The sequence below is a fragment of the Ascidia mentula genome, chromosome 1 (assembly GCF_947561715.1).
Source record: "Ascidia mentula chromosome 1, kaAscMent1.1, whole genome shotgun sequence".
In the NCBI taxonomy this organism is placed as follows: domain Eukaryota; kingdom Metazoa; phylum Chordata; class Ascidiacea; order Phlebobranchia; family Ascidiidae; genus Ascidia; species Ascidia mentula.
In genome coordinates this window covers 9074-20482 of record NC_138566.1, presented here as the reverse complement: position 1 = coordinate 20482, position 11409 = coordinate 9074, and the positions used below count along the sequence as shown (strand labels likewise).

Sequence of the window (11409 nt, the reverse complement as noted above, 5' to 3'; positions counted from 1 at the left end):
TGACAGAATAACAGTGTTGTGTTGCATAATCAGCTAATTTGCTCGGATTTTCTCTGCGGTCTTTGCCAGCCTCAAAATTCAATTACTTCTATCTTTTGCTGTGAGTGGACAAAACAACAAAGCTCGATTGAAGGTTTGTCTCTGATGTGTTTTCAAAAGTTCATGCATCACGTTAGCGATCATAATTGCTTTAACAACAAGAACACCTTGTACCAGTTACTGTTTTATCATTACGCAACCAAATAAGACATAATAGGTCGAACATCGGCCATCTGTCTTCAGCTTAAATTAACATAAAATCCGTTTGTTGCACTTGTTCACTTGTTGTCCACTGTTAAATGCAATATTATGCTAAACCAGTTTTACAATGTTTTCCATTCCTACGCAGAAGGCTTGCTGCCAGCACTCGCACGAACAAAGCACCTTCTATGATGTCATGCAACAATATCTCGCTTTCGCACGATTGCGTTCGCGACGGTAAAAATGCGACTTTGATCAGCTGTATCTCAGAAACCAGTCGCCGTATCAACCTACTTCTTTTCGCCAAAAATGTTTTAAAGTTTTGAACGTCTCTTAGTTTAATTATAAAAATGTTTCATTTTTTCGTGTCACATGCACTTTAAGATCAAAGAAAACGTTCTGTATACCAAGTTTTCAGCACGGCCGGGTGGCAAACTAACGTCCTGTGCAGCTTGTCACGACCCATCACCTCCCAGTGGGACTCACTGCGATCCTACGACAGACTGTGTTTCTCCGCGAGGAAATGGGTGCCTGACTCGATAACCTTAGTGGTTTTATCAGTGCCTAATCCATTTATTGTGTTGTGTTTATTGTTAATACACATAGTAGGTTTGGCGCTAAACAAAAAATGAATGAAAGAGGTTCAATTTGCGGGAGCGTTAGTTGCGTTACTCACACCGGGTTAAAATGTAGCTGGCAACGTTGTTTGTCCGTTGGTGTAATTTCCTTTTTTCAGTTTTATGGCTCTCTTGCGCTATTGGCGACATTAACGTAATCATTTCTAACATCAACTTTCAAATGAAATCAAATTTTGAAACAATAAAATTAATATTTATTTTCGTGTTAACTTATCACATAATGTGTATCTAATGAATTTATGATTAGAAAGAAAAATAAAAAAAAACTAAAGTTCTGAAACGTTGTGAACATTATTACGGTGGATTTTCACTTGGATAACTCGGAGGAAATTTTTGGATCTGGGGATGTTTCCTTTTGCGTCTTTTCAGCATGGCGCTTATGTTTGTAACTCTACTTTATATAATATAACAGTATTTGACATATAGTTTAAAATTTTCAACTATGTAACCACAAATAAATGTATTATAATATCAAACCTTCACATATAGAATCCAATATTATTGTTTTTTAATAATTTAATTTCAATGCTTTTTGAACGTAAATGTTTGTCTTAATTCTTTGTTTGGAAAGAGAACAATTATGACAGTTTTAAATCCTGTTTGGGGTGATTTTGTAATGAAGTAAATATTGTTTTGGTTTTATTTCATTGAAATACTGAAGCTGTCAAAAACCAACTTTTTCTTGTGATCTCTTTTAATTTAGTGGCATTAGTGTGGTTAATAACCATGTCTACAACCTATTTTTTAATATAAAATTTTTGGGTATTTACATTCGAGATGTTGTAAAAACATAGTATGGTATTTGACTTTAAAATGTATTAATTTAGCCATTTTCATCTTTTTTGTTATAATAAATTTTGTATCCCTTGCTTACTTAGGAAATTGTTAGGCGAACATACTTCATTTTAAGTATATAACACAGTCATTGACATAGTAGATCTCTTAACCACTTTCAATGTTCACAAAATCTATTCTTAGGTGCATGTGATTAAAACTTGAATAAAATGATTGAGATATGTCAAAAAAGAGCACAGTATCAATAAGCAAGCAGCGTGAAAAGAAGGTGTTGAAGAACTCATTGCTTCACCCCTACCTGCTGACTTGGTATTGGAATTTCTCCTTTCTAACTTTGAATAGTTGTGGTGATAAAGATCTTTTCCTTTCAGGCCACAACTACAAAAGGGAACCACCTCTTTTATTATCACTGAATTGAAAAGGTACTTTGAGCATTTATTGCAGTTGACAACTACACTTTACAGGAATTTAATTATGCTAAATTTTGTTTATTTACTGACATCACAGGCAATATTTTATCAAGGAAAATTACCCATATTGCAAATGTTTGGTGTTGGCATTATGGTAGACAATACATACTACACTTTAACTTGGATATTTTTGTTAATTTTCACTGACATTGCCATTGTGTTAAAAAAAAACTGTATTTCTGATTTGTTTGTTGCATGGCAGTATTTTATTTGCTCCTCAACCTTCTGTTCTAAGAATTTATTAAATAGGCGTACATTGTATGAAAGAAGGGGCAAGTGTGGTGTTATCTCTGTAACACACGGAGGTTAACATATTTATTATTGCAACACTGAGAAGATTCTTCAACGGGGGCACATTGATATAAATTATTTGTGAAGTACATTTTGATGTTTATGATGTTGTACTATTGTACTCATAATATATCCTCAACTTAATATGGACAAACAATTTATGTAGGTTGTTGTCTTCACTTGACTGCACAGGTGTTGATGAACATCAACAACTGACAATTTCAAGTTTAAAAAAATCTCAAGGGTGAGAGTTCATGTTTTGTTTTGGTTCAATGGTAAAATTAACTTCTGTACTTTTGTAGCAAGCAAATAGTGTTCGGATTGCGAGGAGTGACAAAAAGTTTGGAAAAAGATCAGCTTTCATTAGTTCTGGTTTGTCGCTCAATCAAACCTTTGCATTTGACCAATCACATCCTGCTTCAAACTGTGACTAACAGGACTAAAGCTGGTTGTGTATCTGGTCTGAGTTTAACTCTTGCTTCCTTCCTCCAGATCCCTAGGGCATCAGTCATCGGCTTTCACAAAAACCTTACAAACTGTTTTATTCAAGCGTTTGTCACAAAAATTTGTAATCAGTTACATACAACTACTCTTCCATGCATGCAAAAATCCTGTAAGTCTGAATCAGAAAGCCAACAAATTGTGAGTAGTCATTTATTTGTGGAAACCAAAATCTGTGTCAACCAACACTGTGGTGGTCTGGAGGAAGAAAAGAACTTGTGAATGGTGCAGATGGCTGACACACGTCGAAGAGTTAAGGTTTATACCTTGAATGACGAAAGACAATGGGATGACAGGGGAACAGGACATGTGTCATCTGCGTACGTGGATAGTTTGAAGGGAATGACTCTGATTGTTAGAGCGGAACAAGATGGGACACTTCTTCTTGAATCTCAAATCCTCCCCGACACGGCATACCAGAAACAACAGGAGACACTCATTGTTTGGTCGGAGGGTGAAAATACAGACCTTGCACTGAGTTTTCAAGAAAAAGCTGGCTGTGATGAGATCTGGGAAAAAATATGCCAGGTATATATTTTCTGTCCTTATTTTAATATGATTTCCCATATCCTTCTTATGTTTGAACAAATTCTGTGTATAATTAGTTTCCACCTGGTAAAAGTTGTTTAAATTGTTTTTTCTAGGATCCAGTTTTTATGTTCAAACCACAACACAAATATCCAAGCACCAATGTTTAATCTGTAATTAGCTCATTGAAAGTAGAATTTACTGCCAATATGCGGAATTGGCTAAATTTTGAAATACCTTTACTATGCTATTCGTCTAAATATATGAATAAGCTCATGCGCACCTCTTCTAACCAGCAACTGTGTTCCTGTTGATAATCCAACATATACTTTACTTTTAAACCTGTGTGCATGCTTGGTGTCCATTAACAGTAAATCAGTTTTACAAGGTAGTGAACAACCATAGTTTGTGTAACTTGTGAAAGGGTTTGCTTGCAAGATTTGGAAAAATCAGTTAGGCATTATTATTAAAGAGTTTAAAGCGCTTTTGAAATCTGATGTAAGCATGGATATTTAAAAAAAATTTTTTGTAAATTAAGCAGACAAAAATTTTAAAGTTTCGACTTCTACATGCCGGGTTTAATTTGTTGTTAGGTTCAAGGCAAAGATCCATCAGTAGAAATCACTCAAGATATTATGGATGATGTTGATGAGGATGATGAGTTGTCTTCAGGGCGTCTTGATGACAGTGCAGATTCACTCCAACGACAATCTGTGTCACCGTATGTCCTTCCAGAATGTGGATTGGGGCAATTGGAAGAAATAACTGAACTTTTTACGGTCGCCCTTTCCTCTCTTGTGCGCCGTGACCAGCTTGTACGAGCAATTGAGGAGTCAGACTACATTCCAAAACTTTTAGCATTATTTAGAACATGTGAGGATTTAGAAAACAGAGATGGTCTACACAAACTGTATGAAATCATGAAGGGCATCTTTTTACTGAACAGAACCAGTTTATTTGATGTTTTGTTGCAAGATGTTAACATAATGGATGTAGTCGGGTGCCTAGAGTATGATCCTGCTCTACCAGAACCCCGTAAACACCGGGATTATTTGCTTCAGGAAGTTAACTTTAAGGAGGTTGTTCCAATTGAAAACTTGACTTTGAAGAAAAAAATCCATCAAACATTTCGACTCCAATACATCCAAGATGTTGTTCTTCCAACTCCATCAGTTTTTGAGGAAAACACACTTTCAACTCTCAGCTCACTCATCTTCTTTAACAAGGTAAACTTTATTTAAATATTTTTTCACTTCTACTATTAAAGTATTATTATAAATTGTGCAAGCCTTATGATATAATTAAAATCTAATTAAATATATAAATATTTTGTTACAATAATGCCTTCTAGAAATTAACATTCGGGTTTAAAAACATTCAGATTGAGATTGTTAACCTCATCCAATCTGATGAAAAGCTGTTGAAGACGTTATTCAGTCAACTGTGTGATGATAGCTTGGATGACGAACGTCGCCAGGAAGTGGCCGGCTTTATCAGAGAGCTTTGTTCACTTTCCCAAACCTTGCAGCCTGGGCCAAGAGATGATTTTTTTGTTAAGTTAGGAGATTTAGGCATTTTACAAGGAGTGGAATCCCTTCTGGCTGGTGAAGATGCACAACTTCATCGACTTGCAATTGATATGTTTGCTCATGTTGTTGAACACAGCCCTTCGATGGTACGCGAGTTTGCTCATAAGGAAATGAATGAATTGCGAAGTGACAACAACGGCGATGAAGAACTTTTTTTACTAAATTTGGTAATCGAGCAAATGATTTACGATCCAGATCCAGAGTTAAGCTGTGCCATGCAACTTACTGGCTTGCTAAGGGTCCTTCTAGATCCAGAAAATATGATGGCCAACAAAAATGAAAAGACAGAATTCCTTGGGTTTTTCTATCGAAACTGCATGCATGTGCTAATGGCGCCACTGCTCGCAAACACCACGGATGAAAGAAAACCAGGAAAGGATGATTACCAGACTGCTCATCTACTTAGTCTTATTTTGGACCTGGTTACATTTTCAGTTGAACATCACACATACCATGTAAAAAACTACATTCTTAATAAGGATTTATTACGGAGGATTTTAGTTCTTCTTAATTCCAAACATATTTTTTTGGCTCTTGCATCTCTCAGGTTTATGAGGAAAATCATCAGCACCATCGATGATTTTTACAACAGATACATTATCAAAGGGAATCTTATTAAACCTGTCGTTGATGTTTTATTTCAATCAGGAAAGCGTTACAATCTAATTAATTCTGCCATCCTTGAAATGTTTGAGTTTGTTCGCATTGAAGATATAAAGCTACTGATCCACCATATCGTGGAGCAACATTATGATAAGCTGGAGTTAATTGATTATGTGAAGACCTTCAGTGGAATGAAAATGCGTTACGACCAGCAGAAAGATCGGGAAAACTGCAGGCTAAGTTTAATGGATGCAGCTGAAGGAAGAAACCAACGTTTCCGGAGGGATGCAAGAGCTATGGATGAGGATGAAGAGATGTGGTTTGAGAAAGAAGATGAAGAGGAAGTATCGGGAGATATTACAAGAGACAAAGAACCATTTGATCAGGATGCTCCAAAAATTAACATTGATAGTATTTTGGATGCAGGTAAAACAGAAAATATGCAAAAGAAAAAACAGTCAGATGTTGAAGGATTAAATGCAAGACTTGCTGCTGAACCCAATCATGCAAATGGAATTAAAACTGATAGTGGGGCTGATGCTGTAAAGAATGGCCTTGTTGGTCTTGTTGATTATTCCGATGATGACTCAGATGATGAAACCGATAAGCCTGAAGAAAATGAAAAAAGTGTTGAAATTGTGAAAGAGGTGGTGGAAGAGAATGATGGATGTGAGCCAGCTCGGAAAAAGGCTCGTCTTGTTGAAATGGTTGGCGAGAACTAAAACCTCAAGCTTTTAAAAAGCAAAAATGTTGGTGAGCTGTCCATGAGATTAGGACAGCGTCATTTTGTGTTCCATGATGAAAGTACACAAAAGATCAAACAGGGTCTGCAGAATTATCCTGGATTCCATTGAAGAAGCATGTAAAGAAACTCACATTTGCTGTCACCTGACCAAACTGGTTGGCAATGTGTCAACAAGGATATTAAAGGAGTTAAACACCAAGAATATACCTTAAAACAGTTTCACTGTGTTAATGCAGTTTCAACCAGCTTCACCTCCAAACCACATCCATACATTAAGTTGTGATAGTGGATATCACCCATTGTATTGTTTATATAATGCGTTTTCCACCTACTGCCACAAGTGCAACTTAATGCATTGCTAAAATGCAAAACAGCCAATGTTTAATGTGATTTGGTACATACATGGAGTACTTTCCAATAGTTTTTTGGGAGTTTATTTTGTGTGAAAGTGCCTGCCTCACAAACAGCGATTTTGATGGGAAATACTGCACAACTTTTATGCTTTTTTAAGCTTTTTCTGATGAACTCGCCTGTGCTGCCACTCTAGAGAAATGTTAGCAGCAAATCTGATGTTTTCTAATTTTTTATTAATTTTCCATTGTCGTGAAGTAGTTTTTGTCTCCTGTTTATAAATACAATGAATGAAGATATGTTTGAAGTTTATATTGCCAAACTAATTTTGACTTATTATCTTGTAAGACCAGCAAGTAATTTCACGTACATCAGGTACAAATTCACAAGTTGGTGTAAAGTAGAATCCGGAAAACAACCAATAAATTCATCTATTATAATTGGTTTAGAAAAATAACGAATCAAATATTAATAGGTGCTGTCCCAATTTTTTGTTGTTTCGTAATGCCAACAGGTGAGGGCGCCACTTTCATTAAATATAAAAAAAACGTTTTTGTGATTTTCGAGAACGAAATATTTACGATATCAATGCGTGTTCCAAAATCAAAGTTTTTGGGAACGAGATTGGTATGACGTCATAGTCTTTGCGTTGTAATTTGGAAAAGGATTTAACTGGATTCGCTTTGCATAATAACTTAGTTACACCGTATTAGATTGTTAAGCTTGATCTGTTCTAGAAGGTTACCCGTACTTGTGCTGTTGTGGTGTCGCTTTTATTTCGCTTGCAGAACAAATTATTGTGTAAAAAATGTCTGTTTAGTTTTTTGCCACAAAGAAAATTTGCTCCAGAAACAGTTGAATATCAGCAACGACAGATTTTTTAAATTTCATCATGGGGTTGTCCATTTCCTCTCTCTTTACCAAACTTTGGTCAAAAACCAACATGAGAATTTTAATGGGTATTTTCTTTTGAATTTTTTTGTGTTTTAAATGAGTAAATTTTTTACATGATTTTACAGTTGGACTTGATGCTGCTGGAAAAACTACAATCTTATACAAATTAAAACTTGGCGAAATTGTGACAACAATTCCTACCATAGGTACATGACATGTGTACTAAAAAGCATAAACCTATTTATTTATTAGCTTTACAACATTGTACAAATAATTCCCTTGGCTAAAAATAATAGCCTAATAGATATGGTTTTGTTTAAAGCATTTATGAAAAAATATAGTTATAGATATGTGTACTTGGGTAAAGCATTTATGAACAGTAAAGTTGCCAAGGGTTATTATTGCTAAGCAATGTTATCACTGTTGTCAATTGTTAATGTCGTTGCTGTTCAGGGTTCAATGTGGAGACTGTTGAGTACAAGAATATATGCTTCACTGTCTGGGACGTGGGTGGCCAGGATAAGATCCGGCCATTATGGCGTCATTACTACCAAAACACACAGGGAATTATATTTGTAGTTGACAGCAATGACACTGAAAGAATCGATGAAGCCAAAGAAGAACTTCATAAAATGGTAGAGTATATTCAAAAAGTATAGAACATATGAATGTAAACCTTTTTTGATAAAAGAATTAGAAATTATATTTTACATACCTTGTGTGAGTGCAATTCATTTGGAAATTAATTTAGTTTGTGATGAATAACACTCAAAAAGTTAAAACCAGTGATGTAAAAGACTACTAGACATTTCAGTACTATTTAGCCATTACATTAGTACATGTTTAAGCTGAAGTTTGTGTTGTCATCAGATACAAGAAGATGATTTAAAAGATGCACATATCTTGGTGTTTGCGAACAAACAGGATCTACCAAATGCGCTTAAGTGTTCTGAACTCACAGAAAAGCTTGAGCTTCGTGGTTTAAAAAATAAAGTAAGTTTTTATGTTGTTTTGTAAAAATAAATCTTTCAAATGTTTCTCCATGATTTAAAACATTGACCTAGTTGAAAATCTTTGTTGATGTTTTTTTACTGTTGTGCAGTGGTATATTCAAGCGGCATGTGCCACTGATGGTCAAGGCCTGTATGAGGGTTTGGACTGGCTTTCAAAAGAACTTTGTGAAAAAAAATGAATTTCAGCATTCTGTTGTTTTTCTATACATGGAGTTATTGAGGGACTTGCACTCCTTGACTATTTGTGGGTGCTCAAATAGCTTTCTAGGGTGAATTTGCATGTAAATGATTTTGTTTCACACAAACTGTGTTTGGCAACCTGATCACATTCACTCTTTACAGATAATTTTTAGGGATTATGTATGTTCGGAATTGTCTGCATTCTGATGTAAATTTATTTATTTGCCAACCAAATATAAGCAGTAGTAATGCCAACACGTTGGATATTTGCAATACCTGTTATATGTCATGCAATAATAAAACTTATCTTAAAAATAATGTGATGTAATAAAACAAGATCAACTTATTTCAAAGCCCACAAAATAGATAAATGCACAATAATTAGAATCACCTAAATGTCTGCATGTGGCAGCCACCTGCGTTTGGAAAACAATTATGGGTTAGTTTAAAGATTATCGTATTTAAAACTTTATTGGTCGGTATTTTCGGATTATTTTCCTAACATTTCGCTATTCTTAAAATATATAAAATACTTCACAAACAAAAATGATACACACAAATAAACGACCAACGCTGCGCGTATGACGTAGCTGTCAATTCAAGTGGTGGTTAAACGTGTTGCAGTGCTTTTTAATGAACTAAAGATCACAAAGATGCATTGGCAGTGACAAATTGAGTTCGGTTTGACTGTGGCAATATACCAGTTTATAGAGATTATGAAGTTAGTGCAGTGCCTCGCATTCTGTCTCCGTGCTCACTTTTTGTCACTGCCAATGCATGCAATGCTTTTTTAACCAAAAACATTCGTTTAAAGCTATAAAATATTTCTTTCCAAAACTTCGACCGGACTTCGTCACTGTGGGCAAAGTGAATAACACAGATGGGTATTTGTGATTTATTCGAATTACGAAGCATAAAAAATCGACATTCCCTGAATTGTCAGCACCAATATTTTTCTGAGGCAACTTACTGCGTGTTTTTGTACAATGTCTTTGAATAATCAATCTTTTGTTTTTGGCAAACCATACTTTAAAGTGATTTTGCTCTGGATTGTCGATTAAATATCGCTACTTGATACTGTTGGCTTATATACGGTATAACGATTATAAAGATCAGTAATACAACGCAGGCTCTCCCATTGTTCGCAGTTTTCCCGTCTTATTTCCCAACCTTTAATCCATGCACGCCAGACATGATGAAACAAGCAGAATTTGACATTCTTTCTTTTACACCAATTATACTTTTTTCTTTAAAGTCAAAATAATTCCCTTTATTACCGGAAATGGAAATAAATCACCGTTTTTCAAAATATGGACAACTGCAAACTGGTCGTGGGCCGAACACAGGCGTGATGCAGAGGTTTTTCGGCTCCAATTATAATTTTAAAACTTTTGTTGCAGGACACAATATATATATATATATATATGTATATAATGCAACCTCGAATCGTTTTTTCATTTTTAGTTGAAGATCATTCGATCAGCCCTTGTATCAAATTAAACGTTATTTCTATTAGATCGAACAAATGTTGAAATGGAAGAAACCACTGCAACAATTCCAAACAAAAAAATTCCAAATAGTCAGTGTTGAAGATTTTGTTGACAAGACAAGCGAGATCACCATAACAAATTCTCTGCAACGCCAACATAGGCGGGTGTAGAGTAAATGGGCCGAAAATAACCGCAGGCCCAGCAGTTGGAGACGAACCTTTCGGCCTCACATAGAAATATTAAATGGACATAGATAAATATAACATCAACATTTGTGACAAATTGGACAAAATTACAACTTTTCGTTTCGAATGCAAGGAAATAATCGGAGCGTTGCGGAATGTTCAGTTTCGTGGCCTTAATTGTTTTCTCGCCTTAAATACCAAAACTTCCAGGGAAAATGTTGCTGCGATGAGGCTGTACTGCTGGTAAGTGTTATTTGTGTCGCCGATTGCGTGTCACGTCTTGTGATGACGTATTTAAATTACTGATAACCTCACGCTTACTAAACCGATCAAATAAACAAATGGAAAAGTACGTACGAGTATAGACAGCGGCAATTCAGCAGCAAACCGCAATCCAACTGATCAAGTTGCAGTTACATAGTTTTCGACCGGATGCAACGTAGAGGTAAATAACCAAATAATGGTTGTCCAAATACCCGCGCTCGGTCTATAGACCAGGGGTGCACAACCTGCGTCCGTACGGCCTCATATGGCCGTGAATGATAATTCATGCAGTCGCACGCATGCTTTATAACGCATTGAATTGTCGGCCGTGCGTTGTCAATAACTTAACAGGTTTTGCCTGGATGTTCGGCTTATGAAATTAATCAGTTGGCTTATGATAAAATGCTTTTTCCTCCACATGCGACTGTGGAATTCTGCTTCTGACCAAAGTCTAATCTAGCGACAAAACTTCCGAATGTAAAGGTACCGTTTTTTTGCTGGAAATCCTGCAGATTACCCCAATTTTGATCCCCGCCAGCGTTAATTCCCAAAAGTATATGTATTATGCTGATGCGTTGCTGTGCTATTCTATATAAGCCTTGCATCCTATGTTAAAGCATTGAAAAGTCTTG

At 35.7% G+C, this 11409-nt stretch overlaps 3 protein-coding genes across 3 annotated transcripts; all 3 read left to right on the top strand.

Annotated features, from left to right (window-relative positions):
* The first annotated feature begins 1854 nt into the window (after window positions 1-1854).
* Window positions 1855-3310, top strand: LOC145917873 (ribonuclease P protein subunit p38-like). The gene is made up of 4 exons (XM_083003178.1): window positions 1855-1982; window positions 2045-2095; window positions 2601-2678; window positions 2737-3310. The coding sequence occupies exons 1-4, from the start codon at window positions 1894-1896 to the stop codon at window positions 3155-3157; spliced, it is 639 nt and encodes a 212-aa protein (XP_082859304.1). The 5' UTR covers window positions 1855-1893; the 3' UTR covers window positions 3158-3310.
* LOC145917872 (serine/threonine-protein phosphatase 4 regulatory subunit 3-like) lies at window positions 3153-7044 on the top strand. Its single transcript, XM_083003177.1, has 3 exons — window positions 3153-3463; window positions 4057-4689; window positions 4845-7044. The coding sequence occupies exons 1-3, from the start codon at window positions 3158-3160 to the stop codon at window positions 6375-6377; spliced, it is 2472 nt and encodes an 823-aa protein (XP_082859303.1). The 5' UTR covers window positions 3153-3157; the 3' UTR covers window positions 6378-7044.
* A 344-nt stretch (window positions 7045-7388) lies between these two features.
* Window positions 7389-9787, top strand: LOC145908995 (ADP-ribosylation factor 4-like). Its single transcript, XM_082996318.1, has 5 exons — window positions 7389-7710; window positions 7771-7851; window positions 8099-8280; window positions 8516-8638; window positions 8748-9787. The coding sequence occupies exons 1-5, from the start codon at window positions 7644-7646 to the stop codon at window positions 8835-8837; spliced, it is 543 nt and encodes a 180-aa protein (XP_082852444.1). The 5' UTR covers window positions 7389-7643; the 3' UTR covers window positions 8838-9787.
* Window positions 9788-11409: the final 1622 nt, after the last annotated feature.